Source organism: Gorilla gorilla, chromosome 1 (assembly GCF_029281585.2).
Source record: "Gorilla gorilla gorilla isolate KB3781 chromosome 1, NHGRI_mGorGor1-v2.1_pri, whole genome shotgun sequence".
NCBI classification, from domain to species: domain Eukaryota; kingdom Metazoa; phylum Chordata; class Mammalia; order Primates; family Hominidae; genus Gorilla; species Gorilla gorilla.
In genome coordinates, this window is record NC_073224.2 from 117,052,572 (window position 1) to 117,074,058 (window position 21,487).

General features: G+C 42.1%; 1 protein-coding gene across 24 annotated transcripts in view; it reads right to left on the reverse strand.

The window, feature by feature from the left end:
• Nucleotides 1-21,487, reverse strand: part of LOC101130554 (myomegalin) — a 225,188-nt gene that overhangs the window by 182,833 nt on the left and 20,868 nt on the right. For 4 of the 24 annotated variants that reach the window (XM_063695763.1, XM_063695697.1, XM_063696006.1 and 1 more), the window contains exon 1: nt 5,868-6,238. The exons of 18 other annotated variants lie outside the window; for them this stretch is intronic. In XM_063695763.1, coding sequence (XP_063551833.1) covers nt 5,868-5,887 — 20 coding nt within the window. In that variant the 5' untranslated portion in view covers nt 5,888-6,238. Of the gene's footprint in view, nt 1-5,867; nt 6,239-21,487 lie in introns of those variants that run through there. 2 more of the 24 variants (XM_063695994.1, XM_063696015.1) reach the window with 1 other exon arrangement.

Sequence of the window (21,487 nt, forward strand, 5' to 3'; positions counted from 1 at the left end):
CAAATTGCAGGGGAATAGAAAACAAAACAAAACAGACTAATTTGCTTTCCTTTTTTAACCTTCAGTCTTATAGTTTGCCCTTAAACATTTCTAGTTCACTCTTTTCTTGAGTTATGTGTTCAGGGAAGTTGTATAAGGTTCATATATGATTCACCTGATGTTTACTCAGCTTTCTCATATGCTAGAAACCAGAACATTTCCACTGAAACGGGGAAGATAATTAGTAATGACTTCTTCAGCATTGAACGATGTGGTAGGCTAAAATAATGGCCTTATAAGAATGTCCACATTCCTAATCCCCAGATCCTGTGTATATGCCACTTTCCATAGCAAGAGAGGGCTTTGCAGATGTGACTAAAGATTTTGAGATGAGGAGATTATCCTGGATTATCTGGTTGGGTCCAATGTAATCATAAGGGTCCTAGTAAGAGGGACACTGGAGGGTCAGAATGATCAAAGGAGATGTGATGATAGAAGCAGAGGCCAGTGATGGCATTGCTGGAAGGGGCTATGAACCCAGAATGTGGGCAGTCTCTAGAAGCCGTGAAGGGCAAGGAACAAATTCTCCTTTAGAGCCTCTAGAAGGAGCACAGTCCTGCTGATACCTTGGTTTTAACCTAGAAGACCAAATTTCAGACTTCTGACCTCCAGAACTTTAAGGCAATACATTTGTATTGTTTTAAGCCACTAAGTTTGTGGTGATTTGGCTGGGTACAGTGGCTCACACCTGTAATCCCAGCACTTTGGGAGGCCAAGGCGGGTGGATCACTTGAGGTCAGGAGTTTGAGACCAGCCAGGCCAACATGGTGAAACCCCGTCTCTACTAAAAATACAAAAATTAGTTGGGTGTGGTGCCATGTGCCTGTAATCCCAGCTACTTGGGAGGCTGAGGCAGGAGAATCCCTTGAACCTGGGAGGCGGAGGTTGCAGTGAGCCAAGATTACACCACTGCACACTAGCCTGGGCAACAGAGTGAGACTCCATCTCAAAAAAAAAAAAAAGTTTGTGGTGATTTGTTACACCAGCAATAGGAAATTAATACAAACAGTAATCCTGAAGTACTGATAATCTTTAAAGCAGAAGGTGTAGGGAGTTGCTAGTCCAGACAGGTGGATGCTAAAAATTTAGAGCAGTAGAAGCTGTTTGCCTGGTTGACACTGGACCTGCCGGGTGAGAAAACCTCCCCTCATCATCAAGTTCTTCATCAGCTCCATGAGCTTATTCTTTTGACAACCCTCGCCCTGTTCACGGAAATAAATCTGAAAGCTGGTGACCAAATCAGCTTTTTGTAATGCCAGTATATTCATAGAAAATTTGCTATTCCAGAGCCAACCATGCTCTGTCCAAATGATTTAACCAGTGAGTTTGGCAACAGTCAGGTAACAGCCCCAGCGGGTAGGGGGAACCTTCCCATTGAGCTGTAGAGGGGCAGAAGATGTGTAGCTGGGAGTAGAGCATATCTAACTTTGAGAACTAAAATACCAAGCACCTTGTCCTTTGTGGGTAAATTGAGCAAGTAGCTAGCTTCAGAAACAAGTCATAAACTGAGTCACCTACAAAACTCTACTAAAATAAAGTAAAAGCATAGATTTTGGAATTAAACAGTTCAAGGCTATATTTCTTTCTCAGCTGTGTGTGTCACTCTGGGAAAATTATTTAATCTTTCTGAAGCTCAATTTCCTTTTCTTAAAAATGAGTATAACATTTACTTCATAGGGTTGTAAGGATTAGGTGAATTAAGTATTCAAAGAGATTAGCACACAATTAAAGCTTAATAAATGTTATCAATTATGGTTAATTTTTATTCTTTCAATCCCCTATCCACTGTGTACCCAGAGCAGGCACTGCGTATCTCTGCCTTAGTGTCTCTCTATTAAAATTATAGATGATGAGAATGTAAAGCCATTAAAGGCAGAGACCCAGTCTCATTCACTGCATTCGTTGTTTTATTCTTAGCATCTAGCACAGCGTCTGACCTGTTTGGGGCTCTCAAAATTTATTTATTTATTTATTTATTTTTTGAGACAGAGTCTCACTGTGTCACCCAGGCTGGAGTGCAGTGGTATAATCTCAGCTCACTGCAACATCCGCCTCCCGGGTTCAAGGGATTCTCCTGCCTCAGGCTCCTAAGTAGCTGGGACTACAGGTGCAGGCCACCACACCCGGCTAATTTTTGTATTTTTAGTAGAGATGGGGTTTCAGCATGTTGCCCAGACTGGTCTCGAACTTCTGACCTCAGGTCACCCACCTGCCTTGGCCTCTCAAACTGTTGAGACTACAGGCGTGAGCCATTGCATCCGGCCCTCAAATTTTTAATAAGCGTTTATGAACTAATCTGATCTGTGAGTTAGGAAGGATCTGAGATGTCAGCCATGATCTGTGATTATAGGATTTTTCCAACTGTGACCCATTAGGTGGAGAAATAAATTCAGTGAATCAGAGCCAACATTTTATTTTTAAAGAAAAAGAATAGAATAGCAAATATCAGAGTGCAAAACACATAGTAAAGTTAAGTATTGTTACAAGAAACTTTGATACATACGTAAGTGTACTTGGTTGCAATGTAAATATATTACTTATTGTGAGTAGTGGTTAAAAAAAATGTGAACATTCTGAATGTTCCACCTTGCCAGCATTTGCTACTTTCTATCTTTTTAATTTCAGCCATTCTGATATGTATATAGCAGCATGGTGTTGTGGTTCTAATTTGCATTTCCCTGATAACTAGTGATGTGGAGCACCTTTTCACTATGTTCTCCCCTTTGGATACCCTCCTTTTTTTTTTTTTTTTTTTTTTTGAGATGGAGGCTTGCTCTGTCACCCAGGCTGGAGTGCAGTGGCGCGATCTCGGCTCACTGCAAGCTCCGCCTTCCAGGTTCAGGCCATTCTCCTGCCTCAGCCTCCCGAGTAGCTGGGACTACAGGTGCCTGCAACCACGCCCGGCTAATTTTGTGTATTTTTAGTAGAGACGGGGTTTCACCGTGTTAGCCAGGACTATCTCGATCTCCTGACCTCGTGATCCACCCGCCTCGGCCTCCCAAAGTGCTGGGATTACAGGCGTGAGCCACCGCGCCTGGCCTGGATACCTGCTTTAGAAATCTCTTTTGTAATCTGTTTAAAAAAAAAACAATCTGGCAGTATTTACTGAATCTGAACATGCATTTCCTATTACCCAGAAATCATACTTCTACTTATTTACTCAACAGAAATGTGTACATATGTTCATCAAAAGACCTGTGCAGAAACGTTCATAGCAACACTGCTTATAATAGCTCCAAACTGGAAATTGCCCAAGTGCCTATTAAGAATAGAATGGACAAATAAATTTGATATATTTATACACTATAGAAGCCTATTTAAAAGCAAGAATAAATGGACTACAATACCATATAACAGTATAGAACTCCAAAAGCAAAAGATTGAGTGAAAGGAGCTACGTACGAAAGAGTACATGGTGTATAATTTCATTTACATAAAGCTCAAAACTAGGCAAAATTATTCTATGGTGTTAAAAATTAGGATAATGATTATCCTTGGAGTCATCAGGAGGGCTTCAGGGATGCTGGTAATGTTCCCTTTTTCTATCTGAATGCCCATGCCATGAGTACACTCAGTTTGTCAAATTAATTGGACTGTAAATATATAATTTGTGATTTTTCCAAATCATTTCTGAATTTGTCTGAAATTGTTACATGTAAATATAAAATTTTTAAAACTTAATAAATACTACTTTTTTCTTCAAGTGTGAAAAACACTGGCAGAGAGCAAAAGGCCCTGATACACTCACTCGCATCACCATCAAGTGGTCATCTAGCCTTTGCCTGAGTAACTCCAGGGTCAACAATCTCTTTACTGCCCATACTGCCCAGGCAGCTAACTTGTTAGAAAGCTTTTTTTTTTATTTTTATTTTTTGAGACGGAGTCTCGCTCTGTCGCCCAGGCTGGAGTTCAGTGGCGCGATCTCGGCTCACTGCAAGCTCTGCTTCCCGGGTTCACACCATTCTCCTACCTCAGCCTCCCAAGTAGCTGGGACTACAGGCTCCCGCCACCACGCCCGGCTAATTTTTTGTGTTTTTAGTAGAGACGCGGTTTCACTGTGTTAGCCAGGATGGTCTCAATCTCCTGACCTCGTAATCCGCCCCCCTCAGCCTCCCAAAGTGTTGCGATTACAGGCGTGAGCCACCTCGCCCTGTCTTTTTTTTTTTTTTTTTTTTTTTTTTTGAGGCGGAGTTTCGCTTTTGTTGCCCAGGCTGGAGTGCAATGGCGTGATCTCGGCTCACCACAAACTTCTCCTCCCCGGTTCAAGCGATTCTCCTGCCTCAGCCTCCGCAGTAGCTGGGATTACAGGCATGTGAGACCACGCCCGGCTAATTTTTATTTTAGTAGAGATGGGGTTTCTCCATGTTGGTCAGGCTGGTCTCGAACTCCCGACCTCAGGTGATCCGCCTGCCTCAGCCTCCCAAAGTGCTGGGATTACAGGCATGAGCCACTGCACCCAGCCAGAAAGCTTTTTCTTTACACTGAGCCATAACTTGCCTCCCAACAACTCGCTTGCATCGGTTGTTCTGTCCTTCTAAGAGATTCTAAAGTGATTCAATCCCTCTACCACCAATAGCTCTTCAGAAATTTGAAGGAAGCTACCACATCCTCCCCACTCCCAGTCGTCATTTCTCCGGACTCAGGAGTCCCAGGTCCTTCCTTTGGCCATCCCTCAAGGCATGGCTTTGAGTTCCCTCCTGTCTCTTGATTGTACTTATTTTATCTAATGATGCCCAGAACTAAGCACAGCCCTCCTGGAGAGGCCCAAGAAGAGCAGAAAGGAGCCAAAAGTAAAATCATCACTTTTGATCTAGACAGAATCTAGACAGCCTACTTCTTCTGTCAACAAACCCTAAGCTTCAATTTGCTCCTTCTTTAATATTCACATTATACCATTCACTCCTGTTGAGCTTAGCAATCAACTAAAAGCACCCAAGTCTTTTGCATAAGCCCCAAATTTACCTTCTGTGTTTGTACCGTCTTCACTCTCTCAGGAGTCAGAGCGCTCATTTGGCCCCACCCCAATTCTCCAAAGCTAAATCCCACAGATGGAAGCGTATCTGTTATAGAGACACCGCTGGAATAGTCTCCCTACCCTCCCACCCACTAAAAAACAGAAACGAAGTCTTTGTCTCAATACATGGTCTCTTATCCTTACCCTTTCCTTGAATGGGGCTTCATTTTAAAGTGTGTTTGGGGGGAGGACTGGAAGAAAACGCAGTTTCACAGGCCATCTCCAAAATCTGACCTAAAAGCCAACTGTTGCGTGGCCTCAATAAAGCCTGAGCAGTGTGGTGCCCTGATCTCTTTCCTTCTCCATTCCTCCCCCAAGTGGGCTCCAACTGGAGGTTGTGGAGATGAGTGCTGCTGGGCTTTGCTCACTCAGTCCCTTTGCCTTTGTGTGAGTAGTGACGGATGAGGCTGAGAAGGAAAACGTGGCAGGGTGAGAATAAACCTGATATTGTTCAAAGCATCTGACATCAAACATATCTCTCAAGAAGACCTACTGGAATCCCTCTAGCCACACGAACAAGGAAACGACAGAGAACCATTTCTACAGAAAGTTCCAGGCAGCCTCCCTGGGTATTTTTAACATCAGGACTCGGTGGAGGGGAGATTCATTAAGCAAGGAAAACCCCGTAAAACAGAACATGTGAAAATGACCAAGAGAGGTGGGCTGGGAACCAGGCAGGACGAGGCTACAGAAAAGGGAAGCTGTCACGGGATCCTGGTGGTGAGGGGCGACCTCTCTCTAAGGGCGCTGGGGGGAGGGGAGGGAGGAGGACCACCAAGTCTGGAGTGCGGCGAGAAGGAAACAGCCCACCTACCTCGTCCAGGTCTGCTCCATTTTCCAGACTCTTTCCTTAGTCTCAGGACGCTCCTCACCCGGGAGGGGAAGCAGCCTGGGAAAATGAGAAGCCTTGCCCACGAATCTCCAGCGCAAAAAGCAGCAGCTTTTTCCTCCCCAGCTCCTTTCTGCGTCGGCGGCGAAGAGAGAGCTCTGCTCTCTGCTTTTTTAGAAAATAGATTTGACGTGGCCGAACCTGCGGCTAGCCGTGCGACCCGCACAAGGGAGGGACTGTTCTCAGTAGGAGGCTGGACTCAGAGCGGCGCGGCGCCCGGGGCTGTTTCGTGAGCTGGAGCCAGCGGCTGCCCGGGCGGCGGTGCGCGCACTCTCCAGGCTGAGACACGACTGGCTGGCACGAGTTGCTCGGCACCAGCTGAGCTGTCAACCGCGAGCGGAGGCGGGGCTCCCGACAACCAGTGTGCTGGGGCAGAATCGGCCCAGGTTGCACGCCCCCTGAACCACCCTCGCGTCTCCCCGACCCCTCTCTCGCTGGCTCAGATGAATGATGATGGCAGAGGGCAGAGAGCTTAGAGGACGCCGTACCAAGCCCCGTCCCTCGCCCATCCCAACGAAGGTCTTAGAATACAATCAACCAACTACAGGAAGAATTTGTAGAGGAGGTTTTCCTGTGTGTCTGCATCGCCCCACCCACAGGTAACCCCAGAGCCAGAGATGGAGTCTAGGAAGGTTTAGGAGCAATCCCGGCTGAACGCAGATGTATACCCTACGTGGTCATGGAACACGATGTTGTCTTCCTAGAGATGTGACATGCCAGTTTCACCATTAATCCAGGGACAGGACCCTTCATCAGGAAGGGAAGCATCCCAACAAAACCTTACAACCCTATTAGCTGCCTGTATCTCAGACATCTCCTGTTTTAGGGTATTCTACCTCCTCGTTTTTCAGTTTCGCCAGCAACTGGGCTCTACTAATAGCTTCAAGGAGGGAGAAGCTTCCTGACTCCCAGAACACTAGAAAAGCCTCAAGACAGTAGCCATCAGGACCTAGACACTCCCTTGTGACTGTTTTAAGATCATGGAAAAGGGCTCTTTGGAGATGGCATTGCCTCAGGCCCTGTACCATGTACTTATGTATCAAGATTTAAACAAGGCAGACATACTATAATTAGAGTGCTTGCCGCCCTGAAGCTCCTTTTTAGCTTTCAAATAAGACCGTTTTATTAAATGACATAATCACTGTTATTATTAGCATTATCACTGACCTTTTTTTTATTTGCAAAAGGCTTTACTGTGCCCACATGTGGCAATGTTAATTTCATTGTACTTGTTTCAAAGATGATAAATTTGAGACCCCAAAAGGCCCAAAGTCTCTGCTAAGGTTCTGATACAGGCTGTGTTCTCCATTGGATGGCCCCAGAGATATGTTCCCTGAATTTCTAAAGCTACAACCCACAAGACTTCTCCAGGATGAATTTATTCTTTCAGGCCTCCTAGGCATTTAACTCAGGAAGAACCTGGCATGCCTGGGTATTGGTGAGACTGTGGGGAGTCTGTGTTCTTGGGGGAACATGTCATCTGTCTGTTATCTCTTGGATTGGTTCCCCTACATACTAGTACAAAGTAGGGGTGGGGAGGGGAGGATAACAAAACATTTGAAGGTTTAGCAGAACTGTCTAAAAAGCCCCTAGTCTAGACTCCTCCAACACTTGATTTATTGGTAGGACCACACCGCTCCAGAGCTCAAAATGTTACCAGGAAAAATTTCAAGGTCCAGTTTGATCTTAGACAAGGCTCACAGGCCACCTGTCTTGAAAAGAATATCCTGTTGCCTCTGACGGGGGGGAAGAAAAGGCAGGGAGAGGCAGATTCCCATCCTTCATACCAAAGTTGGGCTATATTTAGCTTTGTCTCAAATCAAATTATGGGCTACCGAGTTGTGGAGAGGAACTCTGTCTACAGGCAGCTCACTGGATTCAAGAAATGATAGCACTAACTAGGTGAGCTGTGGGGTCTCAGAAGTGACGCTAGAAAATACGTTCATGTATTTTTAAAATAACTTTTTTCAAAAGTTTATAGCACATTCATTGTAAAAACATTTGAAAAATACAGAAAGTTATATAGATTACTCAGAATACCCAGGGATCTTCAATATTAAAAATGTGTTGCATTTTTTTCCCACTCTTTAAAAAATGCATCTTTTAATCCAAACACCAACTCTTTCTTACACACATGGGTACATTCTTGAGAAAAGAAATTTCCTTGTTGTTTTAAAAATTATACTTATTGTCAAAAGAACAATTTTTTTGCATTAGATTTCAGAAGAAAAATATTCACCTATATAACCACTGCTACAGCACAAATGTTTAAATTTCTCCAAATTCCCTTTAGTCATTATCTATATATATTAAATATCTATTTACATAATTACGATTACAGCTTAGGTATATGTTTATATTCTCCTTCTTTCACTTAGTAAATATTTGTCCATGTTTTTAGGGAAAGTTCATAGTTATTATTCTAATGAGTGTACAATATTTTATAATATTAGTAGAACCATAGATTATTTAAAATATTCTACTATTGCATAGTTATGCTGTTTCTGATATTAGACTGTTATAAATAATGCCTTAATGAAGAGCTTTCTGCCTTTATCATTCTCCTTTTTTGAATTATGCTATGGTTGAATGTATGTATGCCTTCAAAATTCATACATTGGTACTTAATACCGAGTGCTATAGTACTACAGGGTGGGGCCTTTTAGGAATATGTCTTAGGAAGTGATAAGGCATGAACACTCCACTCTCATGAATGGGATTAGTGCTCTTAAAAAAGAGGTTGAAAGGATTGCTCTGGTCCCTTTTGTCCTCTGTCCCTCCAGCCATGTGAGGACACAGCGTCTGTGGCAACAAGGAGCCATCTTGGGAGCAGAGAGCAAGCTCTTCCAGACACTGAATCTGCCAGCACCTTGATCTTGGTCCAGCCTTCAGAACTGTGAGAAATAAATTTCTATTATTTACAAATTACCCAGTCTAAGCTATTTTGCTATAGCAGCAGGAATGGACTAAAGACGATTTTCCTGGGATAAAGGGACTTTCTAATTTTATTATCTTAGCCTCAAAAGCACTAGAAATTCTCCTTTTATTTTTTCCTTATTTAATTTGTAAATAATTGGATAGTTATATTTTAGTTCTATATCTAGCTAGTATATAAATAACGTAACACCATCTCATTTTGCTTTACATTTCTTAGAATACTAGCTAGTAAGGTCTTATTTCATATCCTTTCTTGGAAACCATATGTGTAGTAGCCAGTCTCATGAAATCCTTGTGTTGAGTCACTGTATTAGTCATCTTTTTGCTGAAACAATGCTGCTCAACAAAGAACTCCCCAATCTCAGTATTATACAACACACATCCATTTCTCCCTCAAGGATCTATAGTTTAGGTATGGATTGGTTTAAGTCTGTCATTTTCATGGCAGAGTGCAGGAGTGCAAGAGAGTTGGCAGAGGCTCATGATGACTGGTCTCTGCTCAGAACTGGCACAGTCTCGCTTCTGCCATTTTCCGTTCACCAAAGTAAGTAACATGGCCAAGTCCAAAGTCATTGGTGCAGAAAAGTACAGTCTGCCCACAGAGTGCAGGAGGGGAGAGTAATATTTGTGGAACAATAATGCAATCCACCAGTCACTGTATGTGCTGCTTTCTTGCTTTTTGTTAAGCTTTTCTCCTTGTGGATACATGGTAACTTTATTCTTCCTCATCCCATTTTAACTTAGCTATGACTTTTGAACAGTGAAATGTAACTTGTTTCATTGGCTGAAACGTGAGAGGAAGTCTCATGTGGTCACTTCTAGGAAGAACGCAGACATTTTTAAGAGCTAGTACATAATTGGCCCGTTTCAGTTTCCACTGTTTTATTGATCCTTGAAGATCAATAAGATGAAGGCTTCATCAACCTAGGTCCCTGAGTTACTGTGATGGTCAGAGCCTTCCTGCTAACCCTAAATGAACATGTAGAATGAGCAAGAAATTCATTTTTGTTGTATTAAGTTACTGAGATTTGGGGATTATTTATTACTGAAGCATAATCCAGCCTATCCTAACACATTGCTTTTTATTTCCATTTTGCAACCAAGTATTGTTATGTGTGTGTCTGCTCTCAGTTTTCTAGCTTAGAACGCAAATAACCGGCCGGGCGCGGTGGCTCACGCCTGTAATCCCAGCACTTTGGGAGGCCAAGGGGGGCGGATCACGAGGTCAGCAGATCGAGACCATCCTGGCTAACACGGTGAAACCCCGTCTCTACTACAAATACAAAAAATTAGCCGGGCGAGGTGGCGGGCGCCTGTAGTCCCAACTACACGGGAGGTTGAGGTAGGAGAATGGCGTGAACCTGGGAGGCGGAGCCTGCAGTGAGCCGACATCGCGCCACTGCACTCCAACCTGGGCGACAGCGAGACTCCGTCTCAAAAAAAAAAAAAAAAAAAAAAGAACTCAAATAACCTGGGTGAATGATGTTGATAAATTAAACTATTCATTTTATTCTTTCCTGAGGGCACTGCTCTTAGTTTGGTCAACTGATTGTGCTTCAGGGAATACCTGAATTGATGATAAGGGACAAAAAATCGGAAGGTGTCACAGTCTTTACAGTCAGCTCCAAATATTCCAATGATACTTTTACCTTTCATTCAGTTTTTAAAATTCATTTTCCTTTTCTTCTTTCCAACTTGTTTCTGGGTAAAAAGGACTATTGATGTTGATATAGTTTACTGCATAATCTATACATCAATAATAAAAATAGCTATGTCTAATATATTTTTGCCAGATCCTCCTCTAACAATTGTGTGTGTACTAACTCTTTTCATCCTCGCAGCAGTCTTTTGAGGTAGGCTGTAGTTAATGCCCACTTTACAAATGACTAATGTGGAGCACAGGGAGGTAAATTATACTGCCCACATTCACAAAGCTGATTGATGGCAAAGCTGAGATTTGAAACCAATCAGTTTTGTTTCAGAATGGCCTGCCTAACCATTTTGCGTACTGCTTCCCTAATTTTGACACGTAACACTCGCTGGGAATTAGATAGGAGGACAATATGTCTGCAACATCTGTCACTTCAGTGATCCCTGTGATCACCTGGTTAGTCAGAACATGATGTCTTCTTGATCCATCACAGCTCCATGTCTGTCTCTCTAACCTTGGGCTTAAAAAACAAATGTCCTTTCCAGACAAAGAGGCATCATTCTGAGATCAAGGATACAGTGTCTGTAGTAGATTAAAGATGACCACAAATTACTTGCTACTTCTCCCATTGAGAGGTGGAATCTAATTCTCCTCCCTTTAATATGGGCTACCCTCAGAGACTTACTTGACTAATAGAATACAGCAGAAGAGATGTCTGACTGGCCAGGCTAGGTAAGTAAGAAGCCTTGTAGCTTCCATGTGAGACTCTTGGGACATGTCTTCTAAGGCCTAAGCTGCTGGATAAGTCAAACTACCATGCTAGATAAACCACGTGCAGAGGCCATGAGACCACATGACAAGGGGAGGGGCCTAGCTGAGCACAAAGACCAGCAGTTCCCATCAGGGTGCCAGGCATTATGTGTGAAGCAGTCTTCCATCAGCTGGACACAACTGAGCAACCCTAACTGTGGCCACTATGGAATAAATTTGCCCTGCTGAACCATGCTAGAATTATTGATTACCAAAATGATGAGATACAATAAATTGCTTATTGTGCTAAGTTTTGGAGTAGTTTACTAAGTAACAATAGACAACTGGAACTAAATTTGGTATCTGAAAGTGGACTTTCACTATAACAAAAACTGAAAACAAATGGCAATGACTTTGTACCTGGTTGCCACAGAAGTTAGAAAGGCCTCGAGAAAAATGTTAGTGAATACTGGAAGGACATCGAGGAGACTGCTGGAGAGACTGAAGGACAGTAAAGAAAATACTATGGGGGGTGGCTGAAAAAGTGACCTGTGTTATGTAGTCGCAGAAAGTTTTCGTCTTTGATAATGTGGGAAAATAGAAAAGGTGCCCAATGAATGGGAGGATCTGGCTAAGGAGATTTTCAGCAGAATTTCAAAACTACAAAGAGGTTTCTTTTAGCCACATTATTATAAGATATTGATAAAAAAAAAAGAAAAAAGTGGGCTAAAAAAGGAGCCATTTGGTTTTTAAGCATAATTTAGAGGAATTATAAAGAGGCAGGACTTGCTGGGTTCAGAAGAGATCGGGTGCATTCAGGGTGGCATGGCCATAGACTTTGCTGGGTTCAAACATCAAACTGCTTCTCATCCTCAATCTCTCTAGACAGGGAAAGCTTTCAAAATAAGAAATGGCTTCAGGGCAAAAATAAATTCCAAGATGTGACAGCTAGACCCATGATTAAGACCTCAATTAAGGTGGTGCCTCATATATCCTTTCAGTTAAACAAAAAGGCTTCTACAATCTTGGGCAATGTACCTCTCCATTGGACAAAAGAGTTTCTAAGAATTTTAAGGTTCTATTATCCCATGTCAGACTCACAGTTAGTCCAAGCAAGGTGAAAAAGCTGGCTTCAGAATGAAATGTGGGTGTGGCTTTTGCCTAGTAGAGTTCGTTATCAATTAGTATATAAGACGCCTTAACATTTTTAAGTGAATTATACCAGCATGGACTAACTGAAAAGGATGAAGAGAGTACAAAGTGAAAAGATGCCTTTGGACCCTCAACCTGCCTCAGAGAAGCAGGCTGAGAAAGTTACCCAGCCAAAAACAAGGATTACTTCTTAGGGAAAAAGAAGAATGGCTCGAAGAATGGAACAAAGAGCCCAGAGGACTGATGGATAGCCAGAGGGAATCATCCCCAGGAGCAGGACTGGGCCCTAATCAAGGAACTGGTAATATGTACTCAGCTAGATTTCAAAATTGCTGTGGACTACTGACCGCTGTATGCCTCTGTTCTCTGACTCTTTGAATGGGAGTGCCTATTATGGTTATCCTATCTCTGTCCCATTGTTTCTTGGGTGTGAGAGCCCCAGTGACTTCAGATCAAGGGGAACTATACTCAAGGAGCTGAGTGCCAGGAGCCTCATCATCACCTGAATTTGAGTTAGATGGTGAGAAAGTGGACTTCTAGGCTGATGCAGTAAATGTCAGGAAACTTTTGAGGGCTTTAGGAGAGTGTGAGTTTATTTTGCTTGTGGTAATAATGTCTGTGGTCAGAGGAAAAGGAATGTGGTAGATTCAAGATGGCTACAAATTTTTTCTACTTCTCTTATTCAGAGGTAGAATCTAATTCCCCTCCCTTGGATCTAAGCTGGTCTTCATGACTTGCTTGACTAATAGAATGCAGTTCTAGGCCATAAACTCCTGAACCTGGGCAATAAGAAACCTTGCAGTTTCCAGTAGGCCTCTTGATATACTGAGCTGCCATGAAAGAAATCCGACTACCTTGCTGGAGCTATAGAGAGGAGAGGTCTTGAGGCCACCAGCAGTCCTCAAAGGCATCAGGCACAGAATATAAGTGAAGTTACCTGGGACCTCCAGAGCAGCCCCGCCTTCCACTGAATACCAGCAAGTGACCCAGTCAATACTGCATGGGGAAAACAAATTGCTCAGCTGAGACCTGTCCAGATTACTGACCCACAAAATCATAAGATACAATAGAATGGTTGTTTTGAGCTACTGAATTTTGGGGTAGATTGTTTATGCAGGAATAGACAACTGAGACCATGCCTTAAAATGGACACAGTATTTCTGATGCATTATCTCATTCATTCATCCAATAAATAATTACTGTGAACCATTATATGTCAGGCACTACTCTTTATTCTAGAGACACAGTAGTTTAAAAAAAGGCCAGCAAAGACCCTGTTTTCACGGAGCTTACAATCTACTGGTTTAGATAGATAATAAGTAAAGAAATAACTACAATATGCCAGATGGTGATAAGGGCGATAAAGATAAGTGAAGCATGTCAAGGGAGCATCCCAGCAAGACAAACTTCTTTTTATAGAAGAGAAAACACAGTCTTAGAAAGATTAAATAATAGGCAGCAAGAGAAGCAAGTTCCTAGGTACAATGAAACTGGAGTTTCACTTGATGAAACACTGTTCAATAGAATTTATAAATTCAAATTGTTGTTTAGCACAACAGAGGAACCTAATAGGCAGAAGTGTGGCTTGGATGGATGTTCCTGACTACCCAGGCTGTCCAAGTAAACTGTTGTATATACAAGAATGAAAAGATCTGAGGTGGAGCCAAGGCGGCCAAATAGGAACAGCTCCAGTCTAGAGCTCCCAGTGTGAGCGACGCAGAAGATGGGTGATTTCTGCATTGCCAACTGAGGTACTGGGGAGTGTCGGAAAGTGGGTGCAGGACAGTGGGTGCACTGCACCCAGCATGAGCCAAAGGAGGGCGAAGCATCACCTCACCTGGGAAGCGCAAGCGGTCAGGGAATTCCCTTTCCTAGTCAAAGAAAGGGGTGACAGACGGCACCTGGAAAGTTGGGTCACTCCCACCCTAATACTGCGCTTTTCCAACAGTCTTAGCAAATGGCACACCAGGAGATTATATCCCGCGATGGCTCAGAGGGTCCTACGCCCATAGAGCCTCCCTCATTGCTGGCACAGCAGACTGAGATCGAACTGCAAGGCGGCAGCGAGGCTCGGGGAGGGGCGCCTGCCATTGTCGAGCCTGGAGTAGGTAAACAAAGCAGCCCAGAAGCTCGAACTGGGTGGAGCCCACTGCAGCTCAAGGAGGCCTGCCTGCCTCTGTAGACTGCACCTCTGGGGGCAGGGAATAGTCAAACAAAAGGCAGCAGAATCCTCTGCAGACTTAAATGTCCGTGTCTGACAGCTTTGAAGAGAGTAGTGGTTCTCCCAGCACACAGCTTGAGATCTGAGAATGGACAGACTGCCTCCTTAGGTTGGTCCCTGACCCCCAAGTAGCCTAACTGGGAGGCCCCCCCAAGTAGGGGCAGACAGACACCTCACATGGCCAGGAACTCCTCTGAGACAAAACTTCCAGAGGAACGATCAGGCAGCAACATTTGCTGCTCACCAGTATCTGCTGTTCTGCAGCCTCCACTGCTGATACCCAGGCAAACAAGGTCTGGAGTGACCTCAAGCAAACTCCAACAGACCTGCAGCTGAGGGTCCTGACTGTTAGAAGGAAAACTAACAAACAGAAAGGACATCCACACCAAAACCCCATCTGTACATCACCATCATCAAAGACCAAAGGTAGATAAAACCACAAAGATGGGGAAAAATAGAGCAGAAAAACTGGAAACTCTAAAAATCAGAGTGCCTCTCCTCCTCCAAAGGAATGCAGCTCCTCGCCAGCAATGGAACGAAGCTGGATGGAGAATGACTTTGACAAGCTGAGAGAAGAAGGCTTCAGACGATCAAACTACTCCGAGCTAAAGGAGGAAGTTCGAACCCATGGCAAAGAAGTTAAAAACCTTGAAAAAAAATTAGACGAATGGCTAACTAGAATAACCAATACAGAGAAGTCCTTAAAGGACCTGATGGAGCTGAAAACCAAGGCACGAGAACTACGTGACAAATGCACAAGCCTCAGTAGCCGATTCGATCAACTGGAAGAAAGGGTATCAGTGATGGAAGATGAAATGAATGAAATGAAGCAAGAAGAGAAGTTTAAAGAAAAAAGAATAAAAAGAAACGAACAAAGCCTTCAAGAAATATGGGGCTATGTGAAAAGACCAAATCTACGTCTGATTGGTGTACCTGAAAGTGACGGGGAGAATGGAACCAAGTTGGAAAACACTCTGCAGGATAATATCCAGGAGAACTTCCCCAACCTAGCAAGGCAGGCCAACATTCAAATTCAGGAAATACAGAGAATGCCACAAAGATACTCCTTGAGAAGAGCAACTCCAAGACAAATAATTGTCAGATTCACCGAAGTTGAAATGAAGGAAAAAATGTTAAGGGCAGCCATAGAGAAAGGTCGGGTTACCCACAAAGGGAAGCCAATCAGACTAACAGCGGATCTCTTGGCAGAAACTCTACAAGCCAGAAGAGAGTGGGGGCTAATATTCAACATTCTTAAAGAAAAGAATTTTCAACCAGAATTTCATATCCAGCCAAATGAAGCTTCATAAGTGAAGGAGAAATAAAATACTTTACAGACAAGCAAATGCTGAGAGATTTTGTCACCACCAGGCCTGCCCTAAAAGAGCTCCTGAAGGAAGCACTAAACATGGAAAGGAACAACCAGTACCAGCCACTGCAAAAACATGCCAAATTGTAAAGACCATCGAGGCTAGGAAGAAACTGCAGCAACTAACAAGCAAAATAACCAGCTAACATCATAATGACAGGATCAAATTCAAACATAACAATATTAACCTTAAATGTAAATGGGCTAAATGCTCCAAGTAAAAGACACAGAATGGCAAATTGGATAAAGAGTCAAGACCCATCAGTGTGCTGTATTCAGGAAACCCATCTCACATGCAGAGACACACATAGGCTCAAAATAAAGGGATGGAGGAAGATCTACCAAGCAAATGGAAAACAAAAAAAGGCAGGGGTTGCAATCCTAGTCTCTGATAAAACAGACTTTAAACCAACAAAGATCAAAAGAGACAAAGAAGGCCATTACATAATGGTAAAGGGATCAATTCAACAAGAAGAGCTAACTATCCTAAATATATATGCACCCAATACAGGAGCACCCAGATTCATAAAGCAAGTCCTTAGAGACCTAGAAAGAGACTTAGACTCCCACACAATAATAATGGGAGACTTTAACATCCCACTGTCAACATTAGACAGATCAATGAGACAGAAATTCAACAAGGATATCCAGGAATTGAACTCAGCTCTGCACCAAGTGGACCTAATAGACATCTACAGAACTCTCCACCACAAATCAACAGAATATACATTCTTCTCAGCACCACACCGCACTTATTCCAAAATTGACCACATAGTTGGAAGAAAAGCACTCCTCAGAAAATGTAAAAGAACAGAAATTATAACAAACTATCTCTCAGACCACAGTGCAATCAAACTAGAACTCAGGATTAAGAAACTCACTCAAAACCACTTAACTACATGGAAACTGAACAACCTGCTCAGGAATGACTACTGGGTACATAATGAAATGAAGGCAGAAATGAAGATGTTCTTTGAAACCAACAAGAACAAAGACATAACGTACCAGAATCTCTGGGAGACATTCAAAGCAGTGTGTAGAGGAAAATTTATAGCACTAAATGCCCACAAGAGAAAGCAGGAAAGATCTAAAATTGACACCCTAACATCACAATTAAAAGAACTAGAGAAGCAAGAGCAAACACATTCAAAAGCTAGCAGAAGGCAAGAAATAACTAAGATCAGAGCAGAACTGAAGGAAATAGAGACACAAAAAACCCTTCAAAAAATCAATGAATCCAGGAGCTGGTTTTTTTAAAGGATCAACAAAATTGATAGACTGTTAGCAAGACTAATACAGAAGAAAAGAGAGAAGAATCAAATAGTTGCAATAAAAAATGATAAAGGGGATATCACCACCGACCCCACAGAAATACAAACTAACATCAGAGAATACTATAAACACCTCTACGCAAATAAACTAGAAAATGTGGAAGAAATGGATAAATTCCTCGACACATACCCTGCCAAGACTAAACCAGGAAGAAGTTGAATCTCTGAATATACCAATAACAGGCTCTGAAATTGAGGCAATAATTAATAGCTTACCAAACAAAAAAAGTCCACGAACAGATGGATTCACAGCCGAATTCTATCAGAGGTACAAGGAGGAGCTGGTACCATTCCTTCTGAAACTATTCCAATCAACAGAAAAAGAGGGAATCCTCTCTAACTTATTTTATGAGGCCAGCATCATCCTGATACCAAAGCCTGGCAGAGATACAACAAAAAAAAGAGAATTTTAGACCAATATCCCTGATGAACATCGATGCAAAAATCCTCAATAAAATACTGGCAAACCGAATCCAGCAGCACATCAAAAAGCTTATCCACCATGATCAAGTGGGCTTCATCCCTGGGATGCAAAGGCTGGTTCAACATATGCAAATTAATAAACGTAATCAGCATATAAACAGAACCAGTGACAAAAACCATATGATTATCTCAATAGATGCAGAAAAGGCCTTTGACAAAATTCAACAACCCTTCATGCTAAAAACTCTCAATAAATTAGGTATTGATGAGACATATCTCAAAATAATAAGAGCTATCTATGACAAACCCACAGGCAATATCATACTGAATGGGCAAAAACTGGAAGCATTCTCTTTGAAAACTGGCACAAGACAGGGATGCCCTCTCTCACCACTCCTATTCAACATAGTGTTGGAAGTTCTGGCCAGGGCAATCAGGCAGGAGAAGGAAATAAAGGGCATTCAATTAGGAAAAGAGGAAGTCAAATTGTCCCTGTTTGCAGATGACATGATTGTATATCTAGAAAACCCCATCATCTCAGCCCAAAATCTCCTTAAGCTGATTGGCAACTTCAGCAAAGTCTCATGATACAAAATCAATGTGCAAAAATCACAAGCATTCTTATACACCAATAAAAGACAGAGAGCCAAATCATGAGTGAACTCCCATTCACAATTGCTTCAAAGAGAATAAAATACCTAGGAATCCAACTTACAAGGGATGTGAAGGACCTCTTCAAGGAGAACTACAAGCCACTGCTCAATGAAATAAAAGAGGATACAAAGAAATGGAAGAACATTCCATGCTCATGGGTAGGAAGAATCAATATCGTGAAAATGGCCATACTGCCCAAGGTAATTTATAGATTCAATGCCATCCCCATCAAGCTACCAATGACTTTCTTCACAGAATTGGAAAAAACTACTTTAAAGTTCATATGGAACCAAAAAAGAACCTGCATTGCCAAGTCAATCCTAAGCCAAAAGAACAAAGCTGGAGGCATCACGCTACCTGACTTCAAACTATACTACAAGGCTACAGTAACCAAAACAGCATGGTACTGGTACCAAAACAGAGATTTTTGGTAAACAAAACAGACCAATGGAACAGAACAGAGCCCTCAGAAATAATGCCACATATCTATAACCATCTGATCTTTGACAAACCTGATAAAAACAAGCAATGGGGAAATGATTCCCTATTTAATACATGGTGCTGGGAAAACTGGCTAGCCATATGTAGAAAGCTGAAACTAGATCCCTTCCTTACACCTCATACAAGAATTAATTCGAGATGTATTAAAGACTTAAATGTTAGAACTGAAACCATAAAAACCCTAGAAGAAAACCTAGGCAATACCATTCAGGACATAGGCATGGGCAAGGACTTCATGTCTAAAACACCAAAAGCAATGGCAAGAAAAGACAAAATTGACAAATGGGATCTAATTAAACTAAAGAGCTTCTGCACAGCAAAGAAAACTACCATCAGAGTGAACAGGCAACCTACAGAATGGGAGAAAATTTTTGCAATCTACTTATCTGACAAAGGGCTAATATCCAGAATCTACAATGAACTCAAACAAATTTACAAGAAAAAAACAAACAACCCCATCGACAAGTGGGCGAAGGATATGAGCAGACACTTCTCAAAAGAAGACATTTATGCAGCCAGCAGACACAGGAAAAAAGCCTCATCATCACTGGCCATCAGAGAAATGCAAATCAAAACCACAATGAGATACCATCTCACACCAGTTAGAATGGTGATCATTAAAAAGTCAGGAAAAAACAGGTGCTGGAGAGGATGTGGAGAAATAGGAACACTTTTACATTGTTGGGACTGTAAACTAGTTCAACCATTGTGGAAGTCAGTGTGGTGATTCCTCAGGGATCTAGAACTAGAAATACCATTTGACCCAGCAATCCCATTACTGGGTATATACCCAAAGGATTATAAATCATGCTGCTATAAAGACACATGCACACATATGTTTATTGCAGGACTATTCACAATAGCAAAGACTTGGAACCAAGCCAAATGTCCATCAATAATAGACTGAATTAAGAAAATGTGGCACATATACACCGTGGAATACTAGGCAGCCATAAAAAATGATAAGTTCATGTCCTTTGTAGGGACATGGATGAAGCTGGAAACCATCATTCTCAGCAAACTATCACAAGGATCAAAAAAACCAAATACCGCATGTTCTCACTCATAGGTGGGAATTGAACAATGAGAACACATAGACACAGGAAGGGGAACATCACACACTGGGGCCTGCTGTGGGGTGGGGGGGCGGGGAAGGGATAGCATTAGGAGATACACCTAATGTAAATGACGAGTTAATGGGTGCAGCTCACCAGCATGGCACATGTATACATATGTAACTAACCTGCATGTTGTGCACATGTACCCTAAAACTTAAAGTATAAAAAAAAAAAAGAATGAAAAGATCTGCCCTTCAGTAGCTGGAGTGGAATGGGGCAGGAGGTTTGGAGGAGGATGTGTGGCTCTGAAGACTATACATAGTAGGCAAAGTGCCAGCTGTGACTCAGAACAACCAAAATCAGGACCAGGAGCAGTTTAGAAGAGAAAACAATTCTTGGAAAAAGCAGAAGTATTTGTGGGGTACAGGGGAATTTGTAAGGGACTTAATTTCCTAAGTGAACAGGTAGGAGTTCAGAGGCAGCTAATGCTCATGGGACTTAATTTTATTTCCACAGTTGGTAAAACTCAAGGACAGTGTGGTTACCTTCATTCATTTAATTAAACAAACACAGAGCATGTGCTAGGCATTGCTAAAATCTAGTGTAGAAATCCAGTGTTAAAATCTAGTGTGGAAAGCCAGGCAAGCATTCATCAAACCATAATACAAACCAGATCGGGTAAAGTGCTACAATAAAGGTACACACCAAGCAGAACATGAAGGAGGGAGTGATTAATTAAATTCCACCAGAGAAGTTTTTCTAAAGAAGGTAGCATCTGAGTAGAGTACTGAAGTATGCTAGCAATATAAAATTTTATCATACATTGGGATTGCAAAATACAGTGCTTCATTTAAAATTAAAAAATATTATTAGCTTGTTTTCATCATTCCACAGTATATGCATATATCAAAACATTGTACCCCATAAACATATGCAATTACTATTTGTCAGTTAAAAAATTAACTTAAAAACAGTATTGATGAAAACAATTTTATTTTTCACTGGTGGAAGGAAAAATATTCCTGGTCTCCTGTGAGTGAGTGCCTAGGGTCCCATTCATCTGCAAGAGCGGTGCAGCGCAGCTGAGGTTGCTGGCAGGCATTACAACAGAGCAGTTAAGATTACTGGCTCTACAGTCAGGGACATGGGTTCAAGTCCTCCTCCTCTGTCAATTTCCAACCATGCAATTTTGGACATGACTTAAACTCTGTGCTTTAGCTTCCTCATTTGTAAAACAAGGTTAATGATAATAACTACCTAATAGGGCCACTGTAAGAACAAAATGAGCTAATATATGAAAAGTTTTTAATTCATTGTCTAGCACATTTTAAGCATTCTATAAATCATAGCTATTTTTCATTAATGTTTGCATACCAGGCAGGACTCCAATACTGTGTAGAAGTCATGAATTTTAATTTCAGTTCTGCTCCAAAGTGCTCCCTAGGGCTAGGCCAGTGACCCAGATTTTCCATTTCTCATCTTTCTGATTTATCATGTG